We start from the raw sequence: 14721 nt of genomic DNA on the forward strand, positions 1-14721 counted from the left end.
AACATTTTAAAAGCGCACATAGTTCTTAATTTTCCATCATAGTCTTAATATATTAAAATATTCTTTTTTAAAAGAATTCATAATATATTTGTAGTACATCAACATGTGTTCTAGAATTATTTCTTTTTCTGTTGTATTCTGTGTTCTTTATTTCTGATTTCTCAAAATTGAGCAGATTTAACTACATTATAGACATTTGGCTTTTAAGGTAATTGAGCCATTGACAACTGGTTAGACTTGTATTTAAACAAACTTCTCCAATGCTGTAATGCCGTTCTGCTTGTATTTGTAATATTAGAAAGACATTGGTCTTGGTCTTAATTTGTTATGGTGTATCTGTGAGCTCCTTATCTAGTCTTTGATTACATGATCTCATGTTATTTTTGCATCTTACATTCTATATTGTGTGCATCATCCTCCCTGGAGGAGTGTTTACATAATGTTTTGGTTTTTCTTCGTTGTTTGAGTATAAGGCTCCACGGTTTGTCTATTGTGTTGTGTCCCACTTGGAAAACAAAGTGATTCCTCCCACCCATGGGATTTTGTGTTGTGCTTGTGCATTTCTGCAGCTGTAGGAGATGTGGAGGTGATACTTTTCCCAACTTACAGATGAGAAATTGAGGCAAGGAAACGGTGTAGAGAGAAGTACACAGAAGTACCTGCTAATGTTAGGAATTCAACGTGAAACATCTGGGCACTGATTTCTGAGAATATTTAGCATTGACTTCATTTCACTGTAGGTGCAAGTGGAGCAGTAGAGATCAGATGGGTCTCGTGTGCTGCTCTTTAAGATACATGAAGCTCCACAGCTATTGCTACCCTTTCAGTCTTTGACTCACTGTTGAACTGCTGCAGGGCAGTTGAGAACTGACAGAAAGACGGGATGAAAGAAGCCTGCACTATGAATAATGTTGGTTTTTTCTATTATAAAAGTAAGTTAATACCTCATCTGATGATACCACTGACTTCCTGTCCTCCAATTTTGAAAAGTATTTGTCTAGCATCTCATAGAACTTCTATGATACAGATAGGAGGGTGATCCAGTATAATGCCTGAAACCTATTTGTTTACCTGAATTTGCGAGCTAATCCTTTCTTCTACTTTTTTTAACCATCTCATGCCTAGTATGTTGTGCATGTTACAGATGATGCAATAAATAAGGCAAGAACAGGTCAGACTGTTATCCTTCTTTGCGTAATCCTGATCGATCCATTCATCCATGATTTGAATGAGGCATAGATATGGTTTTTTTAGAAAATGACACATAATACTATCATACTCTGAGGTATATGCACAAAGAGGCCAAGCTGAAGATTATAGGCAACTTTCTTTGTCACTTTCTAAATTGAATGCTAGATTATTTTTAACCTTAAGGCTCTTTTAACATTGAGGCTTCTTTTATGTATAGCTCTCACTTTTTTAAAAAAGTAAATGGGAGCTGAATTTGGGTATCTTGCTTTTGTGTGTATGTGTGTGTCTCAGTGTATCTCTGCTTGTAGATGAGTCTTAAAATGATTTGATTTCTCTGTCAAGGGTTTGTGTCTTACACTGCCTCCATATTCGCAGGGTGGAACAGCAGTGACTCTGCTTCCTCTTACATCTACATCAGTGGCACTCAGCATGCTCTCAGGATGCTTAAAATGCTTATCCTGTTTTGCAAGTGTGCACATAGTCAAATGTGGGTAGAAAAACAAAACTGCAGAAATGTTTGAAAAATTTCTAGACATTTAGCAATAAGCTTTGGAATAATTTTTCGTGTCCAGGGACCTCCTGAACCTATTGCAGTTTGTGTTTTCTAGCCTGCCTGAATCTGAGGTTTTGTTCAGTCTCTTCTGGATCTAATGTTCAATTCTTACATCCACATCCTATTATGAGGAATTTAACACATCTGCTAACTGTTGCATGGAAAAATATTTTTATATTTTATTATTTTAAACCAGATTCTGGCTAGCTTTGTCGTGCAAGTCCATACTCCCTGAATTTGGGCTTATCACAAATTCTTTCCATATTTTCTTCCTGCCCAATGTTGTTTTTTATTTTCACATTTCCCAGATTCCCTTTGCAGCTTGTCATCTGATGTATCTCTTCCAGTCTCTTGCATTCCCACCATTTTGCTCAGTGATTGCATCACAGTTTGAATTTCTGTGTTCAGTAAGTCCTAAATTCTCCTGAATCTCTCTTCATGCTCCCCGGTGCTTATTTTAGAATAATGAGTGACCTCAAGCCTGACTGATGATCCCTCTGCATTGGATTCAGGCAGCTTCTTCCCCTATACTGAACAGGACATGACCTTCATTTTCTATTCTGGTATACGGATGTAATTGTTGTGTGAATATTCACCTTACGTAGAATCTTTGAGGAAACAGGTTGCAAGACCTCTTGCTGATTGACTATGTGTGAAATCTCCTTGATGCTGTAATGAATCAGGCTGGAACCTCCTTGGAAGGAGGGAAGAAATTGTTCCTTCTCTTGGGAGAAGACTACTGGCCATGGCCAAGGGGTTTGTCTGTGGAGAACTCAGTGTTGGCAGCCAAGTGGCAGCCTTGCGAATGGGGAGAGACTACAGGTTAAGAAAAGGAAGCAGTGAGCCTGGCCTCAGAGGAGGTCTGAAGGCCTCCTAGGAACTAGAAGGAACTGTGTAGAGCTACCCACACCACAAAGTCGCTAGGTCCCTTCAAATATGCCTGGCAATAAGGATTTACAGTTAAGGATACAATGTGAAGTGGGAGCTTTATTTAATAAGCCTGTCTTTGTTCTCTCTCGCTAGCTGTGATTTTATTATTTTTTTTCGCCCTAGAACTAATTATCCTGTGTGGTAGTCTGATTAAATAATGAATTTTTTTCCTTTAATTTAAAGAAATTCTGAAATTTTTTTTTTCTTTCTGAGTAGCTACAGACACGTGCATATTCTATCTGTCACTTATGTGGATGCTGAAATATTGTGGATGGATTTTCATGGAGCGGCAAAAATCTATATGCCTGGCACAAAGATATTCCAAATTTTATATTTTTGCTCCCAAAACATGGAGCTGTAAAAAAAAAAAAAAATTTCTGAAAAGCAAGCTTTCCAGAATTTTGTTATCCATGAGCTAAGCCATTTTGGCTGTTAGCAGAGAGAAATTACGAAAAAAAAAAGTGATTTGAGGCAGATAGTTGGCTTGGAAAGTTGCATTCAGAAGCTCTGAAATTTCACAAGATGGTAAGAGCAGAAAGCAGCAATTTCTTACAGCAAAGATTCGTAGTCTGCAGTGCAAGTGCCAAGAGCAGCATACAAGAAAATTTGAATAATATGCGTTTTGCATAATGTGATGTAGGTCTTAGCTGCAGCGCTTTCAGGAAAGTGTGTGTGAGATGTACTTGTTCCCAGCTCCTGGCTTTCGCCGGGTTCTGCACTGATACAAGGGCAAGACACTGCCCTTAGGTGATCAGTGGTGTCTGTTTGCTGCCGGTTTCTGCAAGCACATGCAGCTTCTAATTTGAGAAACAAAAGTAGGCTGGTGCTCCATTTCTTACAGATTGCCCCCAAAAAGGGAAGTGTCAGGCAGCTTTGTTAATGAGTTTCCTCCTCTATTTGCGTATTACTCCTCTTTGTGTTCTGAATCTCAAAGCAAGTTTTAAATTTAGTTCTAAGTTTAATAGCTTGGGCTACTCTAAAATAGATGCTGAGACTGCTTTTAAATGGGATCTATTGTTCATGTAAAGAGCTGTATTAAAAGTAGTGGATATAATGAAAAATACAGCCCAGCTTTGTAATAGAATGACTTTTGCCAAATAAGGGGAATAAAACTAATTTAATTTACTGTGTGTTGGCTGTTGTCACTATATTAAAGGTTATACTGGTATTTATGAAAAGTTACTATCTCAGTAATTGAATCAACTTAACAACCTAAGCCCATGCAGAGGTACAAAGTTCAATATTACTTGTCTTGAAAAGAGCAAGTTCTGGTTTTGAAGCTCTTTAAAATGCTGTTCTAACAACAGCAGTCAGAAACAGGAATGCAAAAATTAACAATTTAGTCATGCTAATTGATTGTATTGTGTAGGTAGGTTGTGAATTCTTAATTATATGCTTTTTAATAAACTATTTGCTGTTGGTTTTGTGTAGATCATCCTTTGCGGGCTGGAAGTGCCAAGTGCAGGATAATTCAGTGAATGATGTGGACTATTTCAGCTTCTTGTTTTCAACCCTTATAGGTAATCCATGTGAACGTCATAATTCAGAATTAATAAAATGAAAGTTGTTTTGATAGTCAATTACTGGATTTAATTTAGAATAAATGGTGTAGTAAGTACTTCCTGAAAGTAATTCTAATCTCGTTACATATTTTTTTATCTGAGATACTCTTTTTTTTCTCTTTATGTGATTTTTTTAACACACTTTTTTTATACTTTGCCATTTGAGCTGAGTATTTGCGCACTTTTTCTTCATTCTAGCAATTTTATTTGGAAAGTATGAGAAAAACCTAAATTCAGCATATGACATGAACAATACTTTTTTTTTTTATTTAAGTAAATGCCCCTTTAATGGCTTGTAACAATATAAATTAGTGCCTCTGGGATTTCCTGTAGCCGTACTTACGCTACTAAAAACATTCCATCAGAATAAAGTAATCAAAGTGTGTTGAAGTGAGCTGCACAAGGTCAGCATGTGAGCAGAATTGCTTCTGCTGCTATGTTGTTACTCAGATATAAAAATAGTTGTATTCTGTGGTGATGCAACTTCGGGAAATGACAGTGGTTAAAATGGCATAATATTACTAAGAAATATATTCCAGTAACTTGTCCTGTCGTAAAAAGAAAGTGTATTTTCTTCATCACCTCAGTCATTCTTAATGTTCAAATACTTTCCTTTCAAAAATTATCTTTTTTTCCTAAAACATTGAAGAGAGAGCTATACTGGTAACTGAGAAAACAAAAGCAAAACCAAAGTGACTGTTTTGGAGCAAGAGTCCTGTTTTAGTAAAACTTCTAATATCTGGCTAGAAGGAATTAGCTGATTTTTTTTTTCTTTTTTTTTTTTTTTGGCATTATAGCTATGTTTTTAAAATTATTTTTAAAGATACATACATTGAAAATAGCAGCATAACATTGGCCTCTTACAGGTTGTTCTTTAAATACCACGTTATAGTTTAAATGGGTATGCCATTGATTGGTTTCTTTCAGAAGTCAAAATTTGTGGTTTGATATACTTAATTTAAAATACCAAGCAAGAGCTTTTAACAAAAAGATATTGTGCAGACGTAATTTAAAAGGCAGTTTTTGTCAATGATGCTGTTGAAGTAGAACAGTGCTTGGCTTGTTTTATGATGCTGTTGTACTGCTTCTTTTTCTCTAGGGTTTTCAAGAGAGGAGTTGACTAGTCTCCAGGGCATTAGAGGAAAACCACACATTAGCCAGACACAGCTTTCACCTGTCCGTCTTTACCTAACTGATCTGGACCAGTTTTTACACCACTGGGCTGTGACAGAGGTAATACATCAACGCTAATTCTAAATGACAGCGTACAAACTCCGAGTGCTCTCCATCCCTTTTCCACAGATGCCTAAATCTTGTTGTGAGTTGAGTTGAAAAAAGAATGAAAAATACAATAGCTGTCAAAACAGCCAATGTTTTTCCTACAGCCGTCAGATAATATTTTGGAGGAAGCTCTTTTCAAAGGTGAATGTTCAGACATGTAGTATGCAAAACAATACTCATGGAAAAAAATAGTAGACGCCTTGGTGGAAAATTCTTAAACACTAACAAGATTAAGACCAGCAATATGTTTTGGCTTTCAAAAGTAAATTAATTGTAAAAATACTAATTATAAAGAGTTTTCTTTGAGAGCAAATTCCACTGTTAATTAAAAAGCACTTGCATTAAATGAGATTTTAACTTGGAAGTAATACTAAATTGGCATCGGTGATTATTTGGAACTTCTGATGCTTACTTAATCAAAATTTACTGGGATTAGAAATTTCACTGTGAATTCAGTTCCTGCTTGTAAGATCATAAGAGCTGAAAGCTTAATTTTATTGTTATCCAAAGGGATCCGAGGCACCAGATTTTATTCAGAACAGGTGCATTAGTCCTCATTCTGACTCAACTCTTTTGTTACTTAGCTCGCCAGAAGCGTCTTTAAGGTGTGAAATTACATTTTAATGACATGTCAATTTGACAGTATTTATGAAATCTCCGTCATGAATACAGAAAGAAGAGTGTTACAGAAGTTTTTAGTACTGTGTCCAGTTTTGGGCTCCTCAGAACAAGAGAGATGCGGACATACTGCAGCATCTTTCGTATGAGATGATCCTGGGAGAGCTGGGACTGTCCAGCCTGGACAAGAGAGGGCTTGGGGGAGGATCTTATCGATTTGTAAAGATATCTGATGGGAGGGAATGAAGAGGATGGAACCGGACTCATCTCAGTAGTGCTCAGTGACAGGACAAAAGGGCACAAATTGTCCCCAGTTGAGCAGGACCATTGGACTAAAGGAACTCGAGGGGGGCCCTTCCAACTTCAGTGATTCTGTGATTCTTTGAAAATTTCTTCTCTTGAAAAAAAAAACCAAACTTTGGTTTCACAAAACATCAAATCTCTTTGTTATTATTTTATTTTTTAAAGCATAATGAGATTCCCAGTATGGGGAGATTTTATTTTTTATTTGGTAGGTTATTACAGTTAGATGTACTCTAGAACTCAAACTGTTCCCGTTAAATGCTTGCCAGAAGGACTGGTGGTACTGCAATGCTATTTGGGGTGTTCCCCCCAGAATTGCTATGGTTTTTTGATCTGGTAGTAATGATCTCTGGTATATACTGTTTGTGTTCCAAATAAATCTTTGGTTTTTTACGAAGAGAAGAGATCAGTATTAAGGCAACCACTTCCTTTTATGAATCACAGGATTCCATTCATTATTCAGTTGGCTGGTTTTGATTTCAAGTGCAGTCGTAGATACTGTAAGTTATGTATAAACAAAATGATGCTGATGTTACCACTTTAAAAAAAAATCAGATGTTAGGCATTTAAGTGACTGTTTTCTCTGTGTAAATATGTAATATAGTACTGTGCTCATTAAGTTTTAGGGGTTTTCTCTTTTCCTGTTGTGTACTATTCTCTAACCTCAAACACATTGACTTGTATTGTTTTTCATGTTCAATTTGTAAAAGAAAACATTCTGGGAACTGTAGTCTGTAAAAACTTTGGGACTTAGAGGCTGGACCATTTTAGAAAAACAAGGAGGGAAAAAAAAAATAAAAGAAGAAAAATCCTGGCTTGGGAAAAACTTTTCAGTTCAAGATTTACCGGAAGTTGCACAGGAATACTTTTTGTAGAGCAAGTAGTTTCCCCCAGGTATTGAACAAGCTACTCTCCTCTCAAAAGAAATAAGCCAAACAGCAACAAAACCTACCAAAACCCAGAGCTGCAGCCTCTGAGGAGAACAACACTGCCAGCAAATCATGAGGCTCTTCTAGGACGTCTTGAAAGACAGTATCATATGATGGCTGTGTGTGCGTTGAGTTTGAGGAAGATAGGCTTGGAGAGACTGCTTCCTTACAAGTGGACGTAGTTCAAGGTGTGGCACAGTTTTGGAATAAAAATATTTTTAGCTGTGACAGAAAATTATTTTGTTTAAATAAAGAAGTGCTACAGGAATAATAAAACCCAGCTTGCATTAGTCATGCTTTTAGGGGGGAACAGAGTAGAGAGCAGCACAGCTTCTGTATGATGAATCTTCCATCTTTCCCTTGCTGGATAAGGAAGTTTATGGTGATGCTGTAATGTTAAGCAAAATATTTGTAGTAATTTAAAATACGTAGTGAGTGAGAAGAGCCCTCCATTGGCTGCAGAGCCAGTTCTCTGTGTTGAGAATTGTTCATTTAAAAGAGTTCTTATTGTGCAGTTGTAATTTAGGATTTCCTCATAAGGGAAAAAAATATTTTATTGTGGAGTAAAATAAATAAGGAACTGATGGAATGCTTAAGAAAAATGTCCCTTTAAATGCTGTTTTCATAGACTCATAGAATGGTTTGGGTTGGAAGAGGCCTTAAAGATCATCTAGTTCCAACCCCCCTGCCCTGGGCAGGGACATCTTCCACTACACCAGGTCACTTAAAGCCCCATCAACCTGGCCTTAAACCCTTCCAGCGATGGGGCATCTGCAGCTTCTCTGGGCAACCTGCTCCAGTGCCTCACCACCCTCACAGTAAATAATTTCTTTCTTATGTCTAAGCTAAACATACTTTTTTCCAGTGTAAAGCCATTACCCCTCGTCCTATTACTACATGCCCTTGTCGAAAGTCCCTCCCAAGTTTTCTTGTATCTTGTATAGCTGTAAAGGTTAATCTTCATATGTTGTCGAAAAGATATGTTAAATGTGGAAATCTTGGTTCCTTTTCTGGAGTAACTTCTACTTAAAATGACTTCTGCCTTATTAAAGCCAATTATTTAAAATCATACCCTTGCAGCTGAAATAGATGTGGCTCTAGAATAAATGGTTGCTGCCTTAGGGACGAGGCTTCAGTCTTCTCTCATTTGAACTGTGCCTATGGTGTGTGTTGGTAGTATTGTTCACTCCTCTGTAATTGAATTGCTCTCCCAGTATCAAATGAAATAGTGCCAGCAGAAATGAACAGTTTAACAAGGTAACTGTGTATATATGATGATAATTTCTGTTACAATATTTGATGTTTGTGACACTTGAACATTTTGGAGGGGGGAAGCAAACGATAATTTGAAGGTTCTGCTCGAAGTTGAGATTACATAGTTATTAAAATCAGCACATAGCTGTCTTGAAGCAATAAAATACTCAACAAAATGTTTAAGAGTGAACACTAGGGAATGTCAACTGCTTTTAAAAGTAGTCTTGAATTCAAAAACCTTGGGATGCCTGGAATGTAATATGCTAGTGTCTGTAAAAAACAGAAGTCTTGTAAGTGAAATAGAGTTGGGACGGCTGTATCTGCACTGATACACTGTGAAAAATTACAACAAATCAATAAAGGTAGCAAGTCAAGGCATGTAAATTAAAAGTCCTGCAAGGATGTTTGTCTTGAGAAGTAAAAGGTGGTGTTGCAGTGCTGTAGGTTAACTTCAAGCAGAGATTAACACTTCAAAAAAACCAACTAAATTGTTTAAATATAGATTTTGAGTTGAAGTTCCTGTAAGATTTCAACTTATCTTCTTTATTGACATTTCCAGGTTAGGGTTGCACTGGGGAGAAAAAGCAGCTGAGGGTATATAGTACCCCTTCTGAACTAGAAATATGCAAAAATATTCACCTTCTTTAATGGAGGTTAAACAAATTCTGTGTAACCCATTAGTGTTTTGTAAAACTACAGTGTATCCAAGTTTAATGTTTAGAAATTAAAATAATGAGTTTTTTAAAGTAATGCAAATTCCAAAGAAACAAAAGAGAAATTACATAAATAAATGTAATGCTTCCTAAAATGAATAAAGCTCTTTTTCAAAGATCTCTTCCATAATTTTCTTCAGACCTAAAAAAAAAAAACCAACCCCAAAAAACTCACCAAAAAAACCCCATAAAACCCAAACACAAGCTTCCAAAAAACCTAATTTGATCTTCAGGCCAGTGCTCCATTGTGCCTGCATGACATACTTCCAGCGTATCTTGCAACATCTTACAGCCGGGAGCTCACACATTACTGCACGTAACTAGCGTGAATTAACATCTCCACAGTTACTGTGCGTTATGCTATATATTCACATCCTGGCTTGTGATACCTAAACTAAATTTGCTCAAAAAGACAGGCTTTGTGGGATAAGAGCTCGCTTCCAAATTGTACGATTATCTGTGTTTTCAAGTCCTTTTGTTTGGGGAAGGGGCAGGCAGGTGAATTTGGAGACTTGTACATCACATGTTCCTTTGACCATCCTGCACGTAGTTAAGGAGGCATCCATGAGGAGGAGAAATTGACTGTGGTGACATTTTATAGCTATAAGGAAGCTGCAGAGCTCTGAAAGAAGAACGAACTAAGGCTGTGAGAGGATAAAACAAAAGCTTCTTGGGTAGCAAAGTTATTTTGTGGTGTCCTTTCTTTGAATTTTGTTAGTAAGATGGCTCTGAGAAGAAAACCAGACCTGTGCCATTTTTCAGGTGTGGCTTCATCTACTCCTGGATAGCACATTAGCTGTTGAGCATAAATCCTGGTTTTACTGACAAAAGAGTAGTATTTTCAGAAATGCCTGTCACTTAGTGAGACAGTAGGATTGTCTTCAGCCCACGGTTTTCTGCATCCTGGCATGAAATCTTACTGGTACCTAGATTTAAATACGTGATTGAGTTGTTGCACAGGAGGTAAGCACTGGTGATTGCCACTCATGTGTCTGTGTCCAGTGGCAAATAAAGATAACTTCACTTGGTTTAGTTGACTCTTAATATAAGTTTAACATCAGACTTTGCCACAGCCAAGGAGTCTGCAGATAAGCAATCACCACAGATCAACAGATGCAGGATGAGTTTGTGTGCTGCAGTTATCCTGTTTCTGAGCCAGCAATTGGACATCCTTCCAAGTCTTTGGAAATATGTATTCTGTCAAGATGTGTGCGGGATACAATATATGTTTTTAAGCATTTGTGTTTCTTAAAACAGGCTTCTGTATTCCTGTTTTGCTACCCTGAATGTAAAATTAGCCCCATAGTGTTTTTTTTCCCCTGTTACCCACCTATGTAATGTTCTCCTGCAGACTCCATTCCTTCTTTTTGGCTTTTTCTTTTTTTTAACCTAAGTTTTGTTTTGTTTTGTTGTGATTGTGTGGGGGTTTCATGTGGGGATTTTTGTGTTGTTTTTTTCTGGAGTCACTGAATCAGGAATACCTTTCACATCCGCCCCTGTGAACTTAGCCAAGGCAGATGAACAAAGATCTCTTGTTGTATGCAGCTTTCTCAACAACTCAGGGCACTCTTAATGTTGCCCTGTCAAATCAATTTATTTCAGAAAGAGAAGCAGCACCTGTCAAGGGAGTACACTGTCTGATAAGCTAGGGTGCTTCGGGGGAAGCTGGCCAGGCTTCAGATGACAAGCTTCATTGCCTGCCCCATCACCTGAAAACTTCTCATTTTCTATGCTCTGTGGTAGCATGTTATACTGGATAGAGTCCCGCTCGAAACAGTCATTTTGCAAGGGCTTGGGAATTGACTGCAGAACAGCCTGTTACATTTTAGTTATCCATGTCTGAGGTGGATGTCGATGTGAATTGAAAAATATATTTTAAAGTTCACATTAGGATATAGTGTCTGGTGTGTGCCAACTTTCTTTTGCAATAAAATCACTTCTCTTGGAGTCTGAACTGTCTTTGGTCTGGCTCCAGAGTCCACTAAAATACTTGATCCATTATCTTTCCTGCTTGCTTGGTTCGAATCTGTGCTCAGGCTTGTGTGTGTCTTTAGAGGAAGGTGAGTATTTTTCTTTGAAAAAAAAGTACTTTGCAGTATAATTAAGCTTGAAATAATGTGCCCAGTGGTGCCCAGTGTAGGGATAAGCAAAGCTGACTTTCTGAGAGTGTTTTTAGTGTCAGTGGGCCAAGTGTCCTCAATATTCGTTTTGGATGAAGGCTTGATTTGCAGGCAGCTACCTTCCAGTCATCTTTGCAGTCTAATTCATGGTGTCAGGATCTCCAAAAAGCCCAGGGGGAGTGCTCCTGGGCTGCCTTCCCAGCCTTCCCCCACCCCCCATCTTTTTTCATTGTAGCTGGCTAGTGTTGGATTATGTCTTCAGTATGGCAGACAAGGAGGCCTGTGTAGTAACGATTCCTTGAAGCACTAGTAGGGAACCTGCTGTTGTAGTTGTGTGGCTCATGAGTAGGATGGGTAGTTGGGTTTGTCTGATGAGTAAGGCTTGGTTTGAAAAACTGCCAGTGGATTACGGAGCCTGTAATATTTGCTGCATAGTGCTAACAGATAATCCCTATATTTAAGAGAATGCTTTTCTTTGGCTTAATTTATTCAAGTGGACATTCAAACAAAATTAAAAAGGAAAAAAACAAACAAAAAAACTCCCAACCTCTAAACCTAAACCAAACCTGTTATAGAATACTTGTCTCAAAAAGATATAACCCCACCCCAATCAGAAATGCTTGTTTTCTGTCCAGTCACTTCAGTAATACTCTGAAACAAAACTACTCTGGCTTTTGTCCAAAAGGAATCTATGAATACACCAAAAATGTGATAAATGCTAATATAATGTAAAATAATGAATCAACTGTGACATTTTATTATGGAAATTAAACATCATGCAAACCCTTGCCTAAGGAAAATAAATTGTCAGGAAAAATACTAATTTTCATGTGATAATTAAGTTTTCTTTGCTTTTCATTTCCATGTCTAATAACATTTTGGTTTCACTTTTGATATAAAGCATTTGTTATGAAAGCCATTTCAAGCAGGATTTAATTTATAGAATTGAAAAGGGGTGCCAGTCCCACCTAATCATGGGAAAATAGAACTGGATGTAGGGAATTGGTTGTGCTATTTTGAGGGTCAGAAACATCTAAAAGGTTGAAAAACTAACATGCCAATGCACTTTACCACAACCCTCCTAAGCGAGTATGCTGCTCGTCAGTGGTGTGATGCCCTTTCTCCTTGCCCATTCTGGAAGAGTCAGAGTGTCGGGTTGCTCCCACAACTTGTCATCTCAGGGAGAAAGAACCTCAGTGGACTGGTAGGCCTGTTCTAGGGACATAGTCCTAAGGGTGTAATATTAATAATTAAACCTTAGTTTGCTGGGTGGGCCTGGTAGATTTGCCTTCAAGGTCCTTAATTTCTTGGCCTCATGTGAGTATTGAATGAGAAGAGATCTCCCTAGCTTACTGTGTCTGGTGTCGTGCTCACAAGCGTATTGTGTACCCCGTTTGGAAACTTCCTAAGCTCTGTTTTACGAGCAACAAATGTCTCCTGCATTTCCCCTTTCATAATCATCTTTCCTAACTTCCATCCCATTTGTATCCCCAGCCACCTGTGATCATAATTATTTTTGTTGCTGTTTAGTTAAATTTGTTTGGCTGGAGCAGTTTTCGCCTCTTTGTTGTGTTTGCAAATACCCCTTCTCAGGTATAGTTTTGCCAGCCTAGGCAGGTTATGTTCTTTCCATTGGCACCTGTAAGACAGAATCTTTATTCTTTGTGCAATTTTTCTATGCCTGTTCAGTTTAAATTCACCTTTCAAGAAAATGAGTGACTCCTGTTTTGCAGAGTATGTCAGAAATTGTCTAAATGTCGCGTCTTTCAGAGTAGCATTGAACAGACCATCAGCACTCTGATCACTTCTATTGTGATTATCTTTAATTTTCCATGCTAAAGTGACGTTTGCCTGTTTCATGGTTGTATCACAACCACCTTGTGGTCAATTGTTACGCCTCATTTCCAACTGATTTTCTCCTCATTTCCAACTGTTGAAACTCCGTGGCTGCATGCAGAAGTTTTTATGAGTCCCCAAGCGCGTGACCTGCCACTTTTGTTTCACTGATTTTTTTTTTTTTTTTTTTTTTTTCCTGTATCTGTTATTCATCAGACCCACACGATCTTTTCTATAGGTTAGTCTTGGCAGGGTTTCTCAGCTTTGAGTTGTCAGCCGACAGATTCCATCAGCGTAGCTTTACCTTTCGCTAAGTGTTATTCGTTAAAATACTAGGTCAGATCGGCGTCAGAGTTTGTTCTTGACATGACAATCCCCAGTGGTAACCTCTGTCTCAGCTTGACTTTATTCCTTGACACTGCTAATACGCAGATGTTTTGAGTGTGTTTCTTGGGAATATTCCAGAGTACTTCATATTTTATCACTTTCGAATTGCAGTGTACAGAAGCACTGCCATTTCTAGGATGGAGTACACAGTTTTAATAATATTATTTCATTATTAAATAAATGTATAGTATCAAAAATAAGGGTATTCAGTGCAAGAGTATCTGTAAAATTCTCTTTTAAATAGTCTTACTAGTCAAACAAAATATCTACACAGTTATACCTGTAATACTGATTAAGAAGAGCAATGTTCTGACAGTATTGCGCTCTGTCAAGCAGATGCATTAAGGATCTCCTGAATTTGGCCAGTTTAAGCAGGGCTAAAAGCATGTGTGGTGTGTAATTTTGAAAAAAGCCGAGCATGCTTTTGTATCAGCACAAATGGTACTGCTTGGCCATTTCTGATTAAACCACCACTGGCATCCGCATTACTTAGGATTGAGGTAATGATTCTTTTCCTGGCCTTTCCTTTCCTTGGGGTCTCTCCTGAGCTGGAAATGTGGCAGACTCTTTATTTTTGACACAACATGGGTGATGTTTTCTATTTTGTCATTTAGATGTCTTGACCTGCCTTGATTCAACTTAAGTCTTAAAACCAGGATGCTATCACAGAACTTAATTCCTCAAGTCAGATCTTTCTGTGACAGTTTTCTTTAGCTCTTTCTTCAGTCCGCAAGGTATCTTAGAGGAATGATTTTTGCTTAGTTGAGATATTTGTAGAACTTGGGGACTGAAATTCTTCCCTCCCTCAAACATCTGATCTTGTTGTTCTCTTTCTGATATCGTTAAGCACAAACGAAATCAGAAGACTTCATTCCTCATGTATTGCTGCTTCCATCTTCCTTGTCCTTAGGAGGACACAATTGCTAGTGGTCCAAAAACGCACTCACACTGCGTGCTTTGCTTTCTGGAGGCTTCAGTTGAGACTCTGGTGGGATAAGCAGTAAATGAGTAAATAAGAGGGAGGTCACCCAAGCTCTCTGACTA

General features: G+C 37.9%; 1 protein-coding gene across 3 annotated transcripts in view; it reads left to right on the top strand.

Moving 5' to 3' along the window:
• The window catches only part of TEX10 (testis expressed 10), a 52939-nt gene that overhangs the window by 32298 nt on the left and 5920 nt on the right, over positions 1-14721 (top strand). For all 3 annotated transcript variants that reach the window (XM_086740503.1, XM_086740505.1, XM_086740504.1), the window contains 2 exons: positions 4106-4194; positions 5336-5469. In XM_086740503.1, the coding sequence (XP_086596629.1) occupies positions 4106-4194; positions 5336-5469 (223 nt within the window). The remainder of the gene's footprint in view (positions 1-4105; positions 4195-5335; positions 5470-14721) is intronic.

Source organism: Chlamydotis macqueenii, chromosome 2, assembly GCF_036417535.1.
Source record: "Chlamydotis macqueenii isolate bChlMac1 chromosome 2, bChlMac1.mat, whole genome shotgun sequence".
NCBI classification, from domain to species: domain Eukaryota; kingdom Metazoa; phylum Chordata; class Aves; order Otidiformes; family Otididae; genus Chlamydotis; species Chlamydotis macqueenii.